Consider the following 13,096-nt stretch of genomic DNA (forward strand, 5'->3'; position numbering starts at 1 on the left):
TCCATCAACGTCCTGCCGCTCTCTCACCTCACGTTCTCTCTCATCGATGCCGATGATAGTGTCGTTGTTGTCCTGGTTATTCTTCCCATCGTGGACTTCGATGTCGTTGTTTGGTTCAGACGTTGAATTCCATATGGAGGGCGGATGATGACTAAGCGAACCCTTTTGGGAAGAAAAAAAAAAAGAAACATCAAAGGGGAAAAATTATCAAAGGGACCTCATGAAGCCCGAGAAGAACGAGGCCAGACGCGCAGAAGAGAACAGCAGACTGCAGACCGAGCGATTCGAGGAGATAGAAGAGGCCGGACGAGCGACCGTTGCGGAAGGGAACCAGCATCAATCGGTGACGTTTGCTCTCCTGACCATAATCCCGCTGCCTGAGCATTATTATTTAACCCGAAATCTTTCGACCTACACTGGGCCCCTGAGACGAAATCAGGCCATCACGGACGGTTTCAAACCTCCGGGTCGTCCGGAATCGGTCTAATTATAATATAACTCGATCTTGTGTTGCGGGCACTCTTCTTCATTCCCATCGGTTGACTTTTCGCTCTTTGTTGACCATATCGACTTGGTATTTTCATGATGCCCGCCCGAACATTACCCATCTTCACTGCAGAGGAGATCAAGCAGCATACATCTGCGAAGTCTTGTTATGTCCTTCGTGGCTCGAAGGTTTACGATGTCACCTCCTTTGTCGATGACCACCCCGGTGGCGGAGATCTGATACTTGAGTATGCTGGCAAAGACGTGGACGAGATCATGGGCGACATCGTCTCGCATCACCACAGTGAAGCTGCATATGAGATCTTGGATGAATGTCTCGTTGGCTTCCTCGAGGAATCACAGGCAAACGGGTCAAAGGGTCTTCCGAACGGCTCAGGCGCTAAACTTACAAAACCAGTCTACAAGTCTACTGGCCTCTCCAGTGAGGAAGATCTCAGTGTCGAAACTGACATTGCGTCTGACTATAAAACGCACAAGTTCCTCGATCTTAGCAGACCCTTATTGATGCAGCTATGGAACGGCGGATTTTCCAAGAAATTTTACCTTGACCAAGTCCACCGGCCGCGGCATTACATGGGTGGTGATTCTGCACCCCTGTTCGGAAACTTTCTAGAACCACTCAGCAAGACTGCCTGGTGGGTAGTGCCAACTCTGTGGCTGCCATGCGTTGCGTATGGGACTTTCCTGGGCATGAGTGGTATTGCAGTTGGCATTGGTGCCTTGTACTGGATCGGAGGCCTTTTGCTATGGTCCTTGATTGAATATGGCATGCACAGGTGTCTCTTCCATATAGACGAGTAAGTTGTCCGCTCCCTTCACTTTCTGTATCACTCAGACTAAAAAGCCTGTTGTAGTTACCTCCCGGACAACCGAGTTGCTTTGTGTCTCCATTTTCTGCTCCATGGCATCCATCACTATCTCCCCATGGACAAATACCGCCTCGTCATGCCGCCTACATTATTCGTTGTCCTAGCTACACCATACTGGAAATTTGCGCACTTCGTTTTTTCTTACAACTGGTATGCGGCCACTTTGGTCTTTTCTGGTGGTGTGTTTGGATATATCTGCTATGACTTGACTCACTACTTCTTACATCACCGAAAGTATGTATCACTCTAGCCCTGTGTGCTTAACGGCAGATACACTTATACTGACATCTCTCTGCTAGTCTCCCATACTACTACAAGGAACTAAAGAAGTACCACCTCCAACACCATTTTGCCGACTACGAGAACGGATTCGGTGTCACCAGCCGGTTCTGGGACAAGGTGTTTGGCACTGAACTCCCACCTCTCGCTCCCGCAAAGATTGAGTAGAGATGCTATACTCATCTATATACCCACTTTTCTTCGTGGGCTGTATAAAATACCACTTTCTCCTCACTTCTTTTACTAGGCCATTTAATTCTTCTTCATTCACTCTTATTCCCCCTTGTTTTTTGCCTTCAAGAAATGTCCGGTTACTGTATAATGTCTTATTGCCCATATTTACTCATGCCCCCATCAGAAAGTCATTACTCTTCACTTTTTTTGCTTCTTTCTATTGTTGGTTCCCATTTTGTTCGAAGCAAGAGACACATACCCTTTTATTTAATGTATGAACTATTACTTAACTTTAATTGTCAAGAGGAATGAAGGCACTATCGAGTGTCATGGCTTCGTCAATGTTAATATTCCGACACACGACAAGCCATATACAAAGATATCAGTCCGTGATTGACTTGCGAGATCATCAATTGACCACGGTAATCAACTAGCTCACTGTCCGACTCTTATAATTCACTAACACCAAATTAGTCAACGATAACTCTGATTGTTAATAGCCTCGAACTTTTTGATGGCGGGCCCTCAGTTGTCTCACTGGGAATCGTTGTACCCAAGACAATGTTATATAACCAACTTATATAAGGAACTCTGTTCATCCCTACTCTCGATATTCACAACGAGAATGAGACATGCGTTGCAATACCCCAATTGAGGCAGCGGTGAATAATGAACACGCCCACGCTTATCCGTGGTTTTTCTCCAATACAACATGGGTCTGACACCGCTTCGTTCCCTCTGATTCCCAAGAACTGGAATATCTAAACCCAATATGTTTCAAAACACCGGTTGCGTCTGTCGACCCCGGCGCTCTCATGGTCAGAGCTTTGCACACTGAACCCTTCAGTGCTATAGATTCCCCGTCTCTCCTAGGCCGCGGCATCGCCTGCTTCGACAGTGAAATGAGAAGAATCTGGCCTTTCCGCAGGGTCATGCAAGCTCATGATTCTTAAGAATAGTAACCTCGAAACGACACGGAAGCTACCCTTGACATTGATCGGACGAGCGTTTGAAGAGGATCTAAGAGCCAGTGCTAAGCCACGGGTGGTATTGATTTATTCAAGTATCTTAGGTTATTAAGATAACCCAGATGGCATATTAAGCAAATTTGGCAACATAAGATAAATGCGACTTGTCTCCTCGCAATTTATTCAATATACTGCCACAACTAACAACGAGGAGCACATTTCATCCGGAGACTAATACGCAATCCTATACCAATACCATTTCCCAGATATTGCTCGACTGTGATACCCAGAAACCCCAGTTTCATCTAGAAGTAGCATCTGTTTCTCACTCCATGAAGGAACTAAAATACCGAAATGCGTATTTTACTAGGTCAACTCACTAGAATCTATAGCATTACGTTGGGAAGTTGTCCATTGGCCACGCTGCAGTTGGGACAGCAGCTGCGTGGATCACACGCTAATGAAGTAATTAGCGGAGAATCAATAAATTGGCTTGGGCTCGAGGCAAATATCCAGGGTCACCGATAGTGCCTGGTGGATTTCCCAGAAATTTCAGGCATCTAAATGCTTACGATATCTGCTCAGAACTATGCAGTTGTAGGCTAAGGATGCTAAGGTTAGCTTCCTAGCATGCTTTTCTAGCTGCTTGCCGCTTATGAATATTGGGGAAAGTATGAAACAGGGTCTATGAGCTTCAGATGATAACTGAAATGAGGAACCCCGCAGTTGGCGATACTATGAAGAACTCTGCAACATGTCGACCTCTGGGGCCAGCGTCAGAGAGTTATTGGGAAAAGTTTATGACACAATGGCTGGTAAACAGGGGAAGAAATGGGGAAAGAAACTGCTCATGGTTGGGATTCCATTATCTATGGTGACATCTGAATGATTGCTAGCTATATACAGGAATATCTCTGTATAGGGCGCTAACAACTAGTCAACTTCGCATTATTCCCAACAGGTGGACTGCTTCAGATGCCAGTGGAATATAGTTTCCATGCTCGACTCTTCGAGTAGACACCTAGGGTAGCAACTATGCTATGGCCTGGGTGATTCTAATACTTTTGAGTCCGAGGTCCAGGGGTGTTGGCACGCGAACTAGCGGCCAATTCAGCACCTTAATTTAGCGTTTGATTGGCATTTATATGCAGGTTGTACACTCAGGTATGCAGTCATCTGCTGCTGCATCCAGTGATCGCCGTCGCAGGGCGAAGTCTCTACTCGGCTCCTACCAAGCTAACTAATGGTTAGCATTGGACACTATGCCCATTCTTGTTTAACGATGATGAGCAAGCTGTTCTCTGGACCCGGTAGCAGATCCAACGATACACCATGGCTCATAGAACCAAACCCAGGATCTTCCAAGCCAATACTCAATGCTTTGCGCACCGTATATGGATAATCATGGAAACCCAACAAAAAAAATAACTCTACTTCCCACTTTATCCCATCTGTATGTTATCATTGGTTGGTTCTATCTGTAACTGCACGCATAAAAACACACGCCCATCTTTTTATAGTACCTTTAGATCCTTTTGTCCCGCAGGCCAGCAACCCGTAGCGTGTCTTTTGTTCGATGATGAGGATGCTCCTGTTGCCAGCAGCCTCTTAAGCATCTGGTCGAGAAGCTCGGTCCACAGCCCGCGGCTCAAGAGTGGGGCCGGATCCACAAGCCGAGAGCCAATAGTGAGTTAGTTTGTTTCCCGCCGGCCATTGTATCATACCCGCTATATGTTTGTTCATAAGACAGAGGATATGCTGGTGCAGTAGGGATTAAAGAGGTAGTACAGAAATGAGCTTGATATCGCGGACGCAGGCACTCATCTTCCACTGGATTTAAGCAATTTGCCCTTGCTGGAGAGAAATTCCAACCTAGGCAGCGGGTAAAGGTTGACTCAACAGAGTGTGTTCTCTACTACCTTGGGCTATGTCAATTAGTCCCTCCTATCCACTGATCACGCCTTGGTACGTCTCTGGATTGCGGATATGATATGCTACAACTGCCTCTATTTCTCGATTGCGTTGTTTTGATTCATATTCAAAGTCTAGTCTGTTGTAAGTACAGAGTACAATATATTTCGGCCATAATTACTCCCTAAGTATTGAATCTTTATGTCCTGCCGTATCCGTGGGTTCGGGTTTAAGTTACCATTTTAAAATAAAATAATACTTGGCATCCAATTTGTTACGCTGCTAGGTCTCATATTTAGACCTCTAAGTTAGCTTGATCCGCAGTCCACATGGAGCAAGTGAGAAGAGTTCTTGAAGGTAATGTATCAGAGAAACATTGCATTTGCATTCGTACACACCCACTGTACGCTAGTTACCGAGAGTTTAAAATTATATACTTCTGGCAGGTCGTACCCTGCATGCCACTGCCCATGAGGCTGGATCCAGGAATTCTGTTTGTGATTCTAGTACTCCGTAAGTCATGTAATCGGATCTCAGTTCATAGTCTTGCTCTGTGTTAACGCCTGTTCACTTAGAAAGCTCCAGCCATCCTTTCCGAGGAAACATTCCATAACTAATCAGTAAATTGGTGTAGATCTCCTTTTGTGTGATGTATCATACTCACTCGCCACCCGAGAATTATCTCTTCAGCCCAAGACGAAATACATACTGCTAGGGGGGCTGTGCCCATCTGATATGTTTGGCTACTCCGTGTCTCACAGCCCAATACCTGTTACCAAGTACTTTTCTGGTAGATGCGTGGGGGGTAAAGTTAGCAATTCGTGCTCTTCCCGGTCGATTCTCACAAGCTGCTCTGAACACTACTGATATAGAGTATCTTTGTTATTTTGTGAAGAATCTTCAAATACTCCGTAAGGAGTACAGAGTACTTCGTAGTATTTTGTCGGTTCGGTCACTAGTTCAGTTCTGAGAGTGCTCTGTTGCTGCTCTGTAGGCCCGAGAAGCTTCTCGCGATCAAGATCCCTAGTAAAAGGTCAGCCCCTAGGGCGTAGCTCTAGGCTCTAGGACATAGTATCGAACTATTTTCAGTTTCTTGGGACGCGATGGTATAAAGATGCATCAAGGACAGATATCAGCATGAGTGGTACAGTTCGACAACAATGGCTTGACTTCCCACATATATATATATATATATTTATTTATTTATTACGACAGCAAGTTCGATACGGAAGCCGCTGTGACGGTCCCGGTGGCTATCCCGTGGGGCAAAAAAGAATCCTCGTCGACGCCCTTTGATCCACACACACCCTGGCTCTCCAACTTGCTTGTTCTCATCGGCCTAGCTCTCACAACGCAACAACAATATCCGTACGGAGTACGGAATACGATAACTATTTTATCATCCCCGACGACACAAAGAGAAGCATGCAAACGAAGTGGTGGTATAACAGCCATCCTATATCTTGATTTCAGCTTCGCAACTCGTGGAACGAGGCACAGACTGTCCACGCAGGGAGTTACACTACTGAGCAGGCGCTGTTCGACTCGAAGGGACGGATCAACCAGCCCTTTATCCTATTGCGGGACTCCTGTATGTCTGACAAGGTTGCTCCTCGAGCAGCTGGGATTGAATTTCTCGACCCTGAAAATTAGGAACCGGCAGGATGGCTTGAGATCAACGGCAATATCATCTTCGTGGCTGCATGGAGCTAAAAAGCCACACGCATATGTGACGGCTCAACCATGGAGAAATCTCGACGCCAATACCATCACTAGCCTGGTTCGGACCAGAACAGGGTTCTGGACGGAAGAGCAGGAGTCCACACGGAAAATCCAACGGGGATCCCCTATTCGACTGACGTTGCCTTTGAATGTCTGAAGGATGCGCATGGCCAATGAAAGCGGATTCACTCGCTTGCGGGCTTGACCAGTGGGAGAAGCTGGTTGGCTCACTACGCAGGAATCCAGGGCCTGTTTACAACCAGCTCTGATATGCATAACCTGCATACTCCGTATCGCAACACCAACCAGGTCGCGTGAGGCGTCCAATTTTTCTTTGCACGGCAGATTTGCGGTGGAGGCGAACAATCAATTGAGCGCTTACTCAACTTTAAAAAGGAGAGAACAAGCGCAGAAAATACAGCTTCAGCCAATGTCTAGACCCGGTTCCCTTGTGCCCTTGTCCCATTGACGTAAACCCATGCAATGGTTTGGGGGGGCCACCTTGCACATAATTCGCTGGCAATGTTACCATGACTGGAAGAAAATTTTTGATGCCCTGCGTGCCGTCGAAGAAGCTCGGGCGGAGTTTGAAGCATAACCAGACGTGCGTGACTGGTTCCCTCACGTCAACAACACTTGCACTCCGTACACCAGGTTGAGACATGATGTATGCATGACTAAATTGTGTGTGGGACTGCGCATAAGTCCTTCCCGTGGTTCCAAGAACTATTTTTTTTTCGAGTTTCTTATCGAAATGCGAGTCTCAGATTCGTTGCTTTCGTCCTCTTCGGTTTTTCTATTTCCTTTATTACGAGACGATGATATAACCAATGGACAAAGAAGCCCCCGGCCGCGTAACTACAGCAATAATGTGAGCTGTGAAATTACCAGGGCTCCATTATTAAGATACGAGATATCCTCACTGTGCCGAGGGGCGCGCCTTCACCGCTGGCAATCAATTCATGTCAGCCGTCAAACCCATTCGTTTAGCAGGGAGGCGTGAAGTGCGGCCAGTGCGCTTAACTAGCTAGTTGGGATAAGATGGCGTATGCAGAAAGCTCCAAATAAGCTAACGATAGTTAGGACTTTTAGTTAACAACTCCGTATCTCATCTTGAACAACAGGGCATGAAGTACTCCATACCCCGTATTCTGTGCAAGATGGTGAAGACCCATCGAAGTACGGAGTACCGTTTAGCCGGTTGACCCCGAGGGTGGTACTATCAAATTCGCGGAGGATGCACAATAGTACGTCCTGTATATAGGGGTACCCCAGCCAGCAGGCTAGCCAGCTAGTCCAATTGGAGGCAGTTGGCTAGGAAAAGAATTGGGTCCAATGTTTAAAGCCTAGCCGGCAACGCCACCCGAGCAACAGGAATCCAGCTCCGCCAAATACCAATGAGCTGATAGGTGACAGCCTGGTTATACGATCGACGAGGAGTGAAAATGGTGGTGCAACATACATTAATGGGCCCGGTTGTTCTATTTGCTTTTGCTCCTGAGACTTTCCATTATTTATCAATGGCTAGGGGCCTGCTCGTGGGTGGCCGAAATCTCCCAGGCGTTTTGCCCAGAGTAGTTTCAATTCATACTTGGATATAGCGGTATTCAGTATGACAGCTGGACCTACAGAGACGACCAGGTTACTCCCACGGGAGGAGGGCGTCAGGGAACGTCCAAAAAATGCCAGTAAGCCCGCGGACACCGGGTTGTCATGGAAGAGGTTGCTCGGCATCATTGGGGCTTTACTTGGTATTACTCCCCGGGTGTTTTTCCCTTCGAGTAATGAAATGTGGATGCTGACGCTATATAGGTGTCTTCCTTGCCGGTGCGGACGAGTCTATGGTACTGGTAACATACCAGACCATTGCCTCGCATTTCAAGCAGTTAGGGGACAGTCCCTGGGTGCTTGCAGGATACAATCTGGGTTATTGTGTGGCTCTACCAGTGGTAATTACCCTCCGGGAAAGAGAGGATGGCCTGAAAGTTCAACTTGCTAATTGCTTTCAATCTGTGCAGTATGGGAAATTGAGCGACACTTATGGCCGACAGATACCCTTGGTCGTCTCCTATTGCCTCTTTAGCGGTGGCTGCATACTTTCGTATGTTATCCCTCTAGACTCTTCGGTTCGAGCCACATAGACAACTCTAATACATAAATAGGGGTACGGCAACTGCATTATGGCAAGTTATTGCTGGGAGAGTGATCACTGGGATTGGGGCAGCTGGCATGGTTGCTCTAGTATGCGTGTTAATCACTGGTAGGGATCAACTTTCGGAAATACACGATCAAGCTATTGACAACCCGCAGATAACGTTTCGCCCAGCCAGGTAGCAATTACGCGGAGCTACGTGAACATGGTTAGTGTCTTCGGTCGTGTTCTCGGAGGCCCCATTGGGGCTTTCATTACAGACAGCGTTGGGTGGCAGTTGTAAGTGTTGTCCACTTATCTAGCCATGATAGCAGGGCTAATACATAAAATTACTGACGATTTTAAGGTCTTTCGTTGTCCAGGCTCCAACCGCGATCATGTGCTGTATCATCTCCATAGTCCTTCTACCTCCAGCCAAACCAATGGACAAGAATGTGAAAAAGATTGCGCTGCGCAAAAGAGTTGATTTCCTGGGGATCGCTATGTTTGCTATCTCGATCACTACCTTCCTTGTTGCCCTCAGGCTTCTAGGTGACCATGAAGCTTCGACGAGAATAACGATTCTCTTCGGAGTAGTCTCCGTTGTATTTGGTGCTTTTTTCCTTGTGGTAGAGGCATACTATGCGCGGGAACCCGTTATTCCCCCTGGCTTACTCAAAAGCATGGCAGGTCCATACGCTGTCCAGGTGCTTTTACAAGTAGGAGCCTTTGCGGTAATACCTCCCCCCTCTCCTAGAAGATTACCCTCACAATATACATGCTTGAACAATGGCCACTGACATTTGCACAGAATTTGACAAATATCGCGCCCTATTTCATTCGCACCACGGGGGCTAGTAATACACGAGCTGCAATTTACCTTGCTCCTGTGTTCGTGGGTTTCACAACTGGCTCTGTCACTTCTGGTTATATTATCAGGAAGTAAGTTACATACATTTTGTTACGTTAAGTGAGATTGGACTCAATGGAACAATGAAGCTAATCGCTCTTTGACAATTTAGAACTCATAGGTATAAGACCTTATCGATTATATCTGTTCTTCTCGGCCTCACGTTTTTCACCCTGATTGCGGTAAGATGGCGAACTGGGGTAAGTAGCTGGGAGTCGCTATACGTGCTCCCAGCTTTCCTGAGTTTCGGTCTCTTGCTCTCGACAACCTTTACCGGGCTGATTGCGTGCACTCCGAAATCCATTCATGCCACAGCTATATGCGTCTACTATCTCTGCCAGCAGGTTGGCACCATGCTTGGAACTGTTCTTTCCTCTCTGACTATTGAAACAATAATGCGTGAGGTTCTTAAGATACGCCTGGAGGACATTCCTAACAAAAAGGAGGTAAGTAGCCTTCCGCCTACATTTCTGTGATTCGACAACATCCGGTTCCTGACCTTCATCGGCAGATAATTGAGCGTGTTCTACATGATTCTAACCCTAGCATCATCCCCGAGGCGCTACGAAGCATTATTCGGAGCAGCTATCTCTACAGCTTTCAATTTGCTGCCTGTTAGTACAACCATATCAAACCCCTACAGTGTAAATGGAAATATTAACAGTTATATAACAGTTATACCTGTGATCACCACTGCCATGGTTCTACCATTAATGGCAATAGACAGGGAGGTAGAGGTTGAGTAGTGAGTTAACGTCGATCTGCTTCTTCCTCTTCCCTATTGATGCTTTGCCAGATTTGAGATCGGTCTGATCATATTGCAACGAAAATAATCAGCAAACCAAAAAGTTGGCAGAGGGTCAAGTACAGCCGTATTTACCCCGAATATCAACAGCGGAAAATCTCACCGTTTCACTGTATTTACGCTAATATTTCTCAGGTTGGCTTTCTGGAAGCATACTTTTAAACATGGGGTGGCTACTTCATCGTTATTAGCTTGTAACCTGTTACATAGTCATTCTAATATATATGTCAACTACATGTTTTAAAAATGCAACTAGAAGAGAAAATAATAGAGTCCTCTAAGCATGAATATATGATTTTTATATTGTCTTGCCCACCTGAATCTCGGAATGTTTCCATCTTCGCTCAAATTAAGGTTAAGGTTAAGGTTAAACCTCGGTCACAAACTCACGGACCAACGTTATTCCCCAGTGCTTACATAATAATCCTTCCACGTGATATATGACTAATCCTAAATTTTCTTCTTCTTCAACGTCAAAAAAGCGAAGCAAAGTTGCTCCATCGCCATAATCACGACGACAAGAGGCAGCAGAAGTGGTCTGTTAGCTAGATAAATTATTGCTACAAGTCCCGCGGCAGAATTAACTTAAGTCACTGCTGGTGACAGACGGGAAGAGGGTTCTGCAGGCTCTGCCGCCAGGTTTCAAGCAAAGCAAAGGGTTCGACCGACTCGCGCTTCCCTTCTTACTGTCTCCCCTCTCGCATCTAACGGAAGCAAAAAGTGATATCTACTCCTATCCGTCCGCGTTCCTCTACTATTTACCTCCATATACCTCTTTGTTTCTTTCCATCATGTCTGGTATCGACGTCGAGGCGTTACTTGATTCAACTGCGGACCCTGGACCCGATACCTCTAAATCTCCGGAAACATCAGATCTGAAAGACAACGAAGTCGAAAGGAAAAAGGACCGTGATGGACGCCGTGACCGAGATGGCTCCCGGGACCGCGATAGGGATAGGGATCGTAGACGCCGTGACCGTAGCCGAGACCGACGCCGCGAGAGGGATGCCGATGGAGACGAAGAGATGAAGAGCCCAAAAAGCGATCGCGCAAGTGCTAACGGGAGCCATAGAAGCCGAAAGAGAAGTAGAAGCCGTGATAGCGAGAGGAAACGCTCTCGCCGCGACCGCGACCGTGACCGTGACCGTGACCGTGACGACGCCTACCGCTCGTCCGGTGGCGGCGGAGATTTCTACAGAGGCGGTGGCCGGACGAGATCCCGTTCCCGATCTCCGCTCGATGATAGATATTATAGACCAACTGGCCGAGCACGTCGTGACGGGGATGATCGGGACGATGAAAAGCGTCGCTCCCGGCGGGATAGGGACAGCCGTCGACGTTCGCCTAGCAAGACACCCGAACCCCAACTGACTGAAGATGAACGCGACAGACGCACCGTATTTGTTCAGCAACTTGCTGCTCGCCTAAGAACGAAGGAGCTTATTGCTTTCTTTGAAAAGGTTGGCCCTGTAAAGGAGGCCCAGATTGTGAAGGACAGAGTTAGTGGGAGATCCAAAGGGTAAGCAGGTTCCTCTCTTATACATATATAACTCGCAGGCCGAAAACTAATTCATTTTCTTAGTGTTGGTTATGTCGAGTTTAAGAACGAAGAATCAGTCCCACTTGCCATCCAGCTTACTGGACAAAAACTTCTAGGAATCCCAATTATCGCCCAGTTAACAGAAGCCGAGAAAAATCGTCAGGCTCGTAACCCTGATGCTCACTCCAACAACAATCAGCAGTCTATTCCCTTCCACAGGTTGTATGTCGGTAATATTCATTTCAGTATCACTGAGAGCGATCTGCAGAATGTTTTCGAGCCGTTCGGCGAACTCGACTTTGTCCAACTGCAAAGGGAAGAAGCCGGACGGAGTAAAGGATATGGCTTCGTACAGTATGTTACTACTACCTCTATATTGTTACTCCCCCCGCAATTAAGACAATTAACTAACAAATCCTAACAGATTCCGCGACCCTAACCAAGCTCGTGAAGCTCTTGAGAAGATGAACGGTTTCGATCTTGCTGGTCGTCCCATTCGTGTCGGCCTAGGCAATGACAAATTTAGCCATGATCCGGCCCAGCTGATGCAACGACTTCAACAACAGGGCCACAATCAGGGATCATCGTATTCCCACCACGGCGGCCGCGGAGCCAACGCGGGTGGTAGTTCCGGCGGTAATTTCGACCGTGCGGGCGGCCGAGACAATGACAAAGGCGCTGGCGGTGCTAGCGCGCTAGATGATACCGATGTCGCCGGTGTGAACTTTAACAATTATAGCAGAGATGCATTGATGAGGAAACTCGCAAGAACAGATGAACCCGCCGCTGAACCCGCTCCTGACGAGAAACGCAAAGCCCCCAAGGCTCGTACAGAGGCTAAGCCTCTCCCTGTCACCGTCAACATGGCAAGTCGCTGTGTACTTCTACGGAACATGTTCGATCCAGCCCAGTAAGTTACCTCGACATTCTGTATCTTGAATTTTTGCTTTTAATCCTATACAGAAGTGCTAACTGGTTTATAGGGAAGAAGGCGAATCTTGGGTTAAGGAACTCGAGGATGACGTCCGCGCTGAATGCGAAGAAAAGTATGGCCATGTTGTTCACATCTCGTTAGATCCCAATACCCAAGGCGACATCTACCTCAAATTCGACCGTGTCCAAGGAGGTGAAAACGCCATCAAGGGTTTGAACGGCCGATTCTTCGGCGGCCGTCAGATCAGCGCCCAGCCCGTCGTCGATGCTGTTTACAGTAGTCTTTTCTCCAGGACTAAGGCCATATGAGCTATCTCCGCAAACCATGACTGAAAGAAACTTAGGTT

At 47.1% G+C, this 13,096-nt stretch overlaps 3 protein-coding genes across 3 annotated transcripts; all 3 read left to right on the top strand.

The window, feature by feature from the left end:
• Window positions 1-585: 585 nt before the first annotated feature.
• ARB_02129 (uncharacterized protein) lies at window positions 586-1,823 on the top strand (the record flags this gene model as incomplete). Its single annotated transcript, XM_003011530.1, has 3 exons — window positions 586-1,304; window positions 1,362-1,610; window positions 1,676-1,823. The coding sequence occupies 3 exons, from the start codon at window positions 586-588 to the stop codon at window positions 1,821-1,823; spliced, it is 1,116 nt and encodes a 371-aa protein (XP_003011576.1).
• A 7,136-nt stretch (window positions 1,824-8,959) lies between these two features.
• On the top strand, window positions 8,960-10,090 carry ARB_02130 (MFS multidrug transporter, putative; the record flags this gene model as incomplete). Its single annotated transcript, XM_003011531.1, has 4 exons — window positions 8,960-9,280; window positions 9,319-9,503; window positions 9,593-9,917; window positions 9,983-10,090. 4 exons carry the CDS (start codon window positions 8,960-8,962, stop codon window positions 10,088-10,090), a joined length of 939 nt encoding a protein of 312 aa, XP_003011577.1.
• A 977-nt stretch (window positions 10,091-11,067) lies between these two features.
• Window positions 11,068-13,058, top strand: ARB_02131 (uncharacterized protein; the record flags this gene model as incomplete). The annotated part of the gene is made up of 4 exons (XM_003011532.1): window positions 11,068-11,795; window positions 11,859-12,170; window positions 12,241-12,726; window positions 12,800-13,058. The coding sequence occupies 4 exons, from the start codon at window positions 11,068-11,070 to the stop codon at window positions 13,056-13,058; spliced, it is 1,785 nt and encodes a 594-aa protein (XP_003011578.1).
• Between the last annotated feature and the right edge of the window lie 38 nt (window positions 13,059-13,096).

This window comes from Trichophyton benhamiae, assembly GCF_000151125.1.
Source record: "Trichophyton benhamiae CBS 112371 chromosome Unknown Abenha-G-c-31b08.f1, whole genome shotgun sequence".
In the NCBI taxonomy this organism is placed as follows: Eukaryota; Fungi; Ascomycota; class Eurotiomycetes; order Onygenales; family Arthrodermataceae; genus Trichophyton; species Trichophyton benhamiae.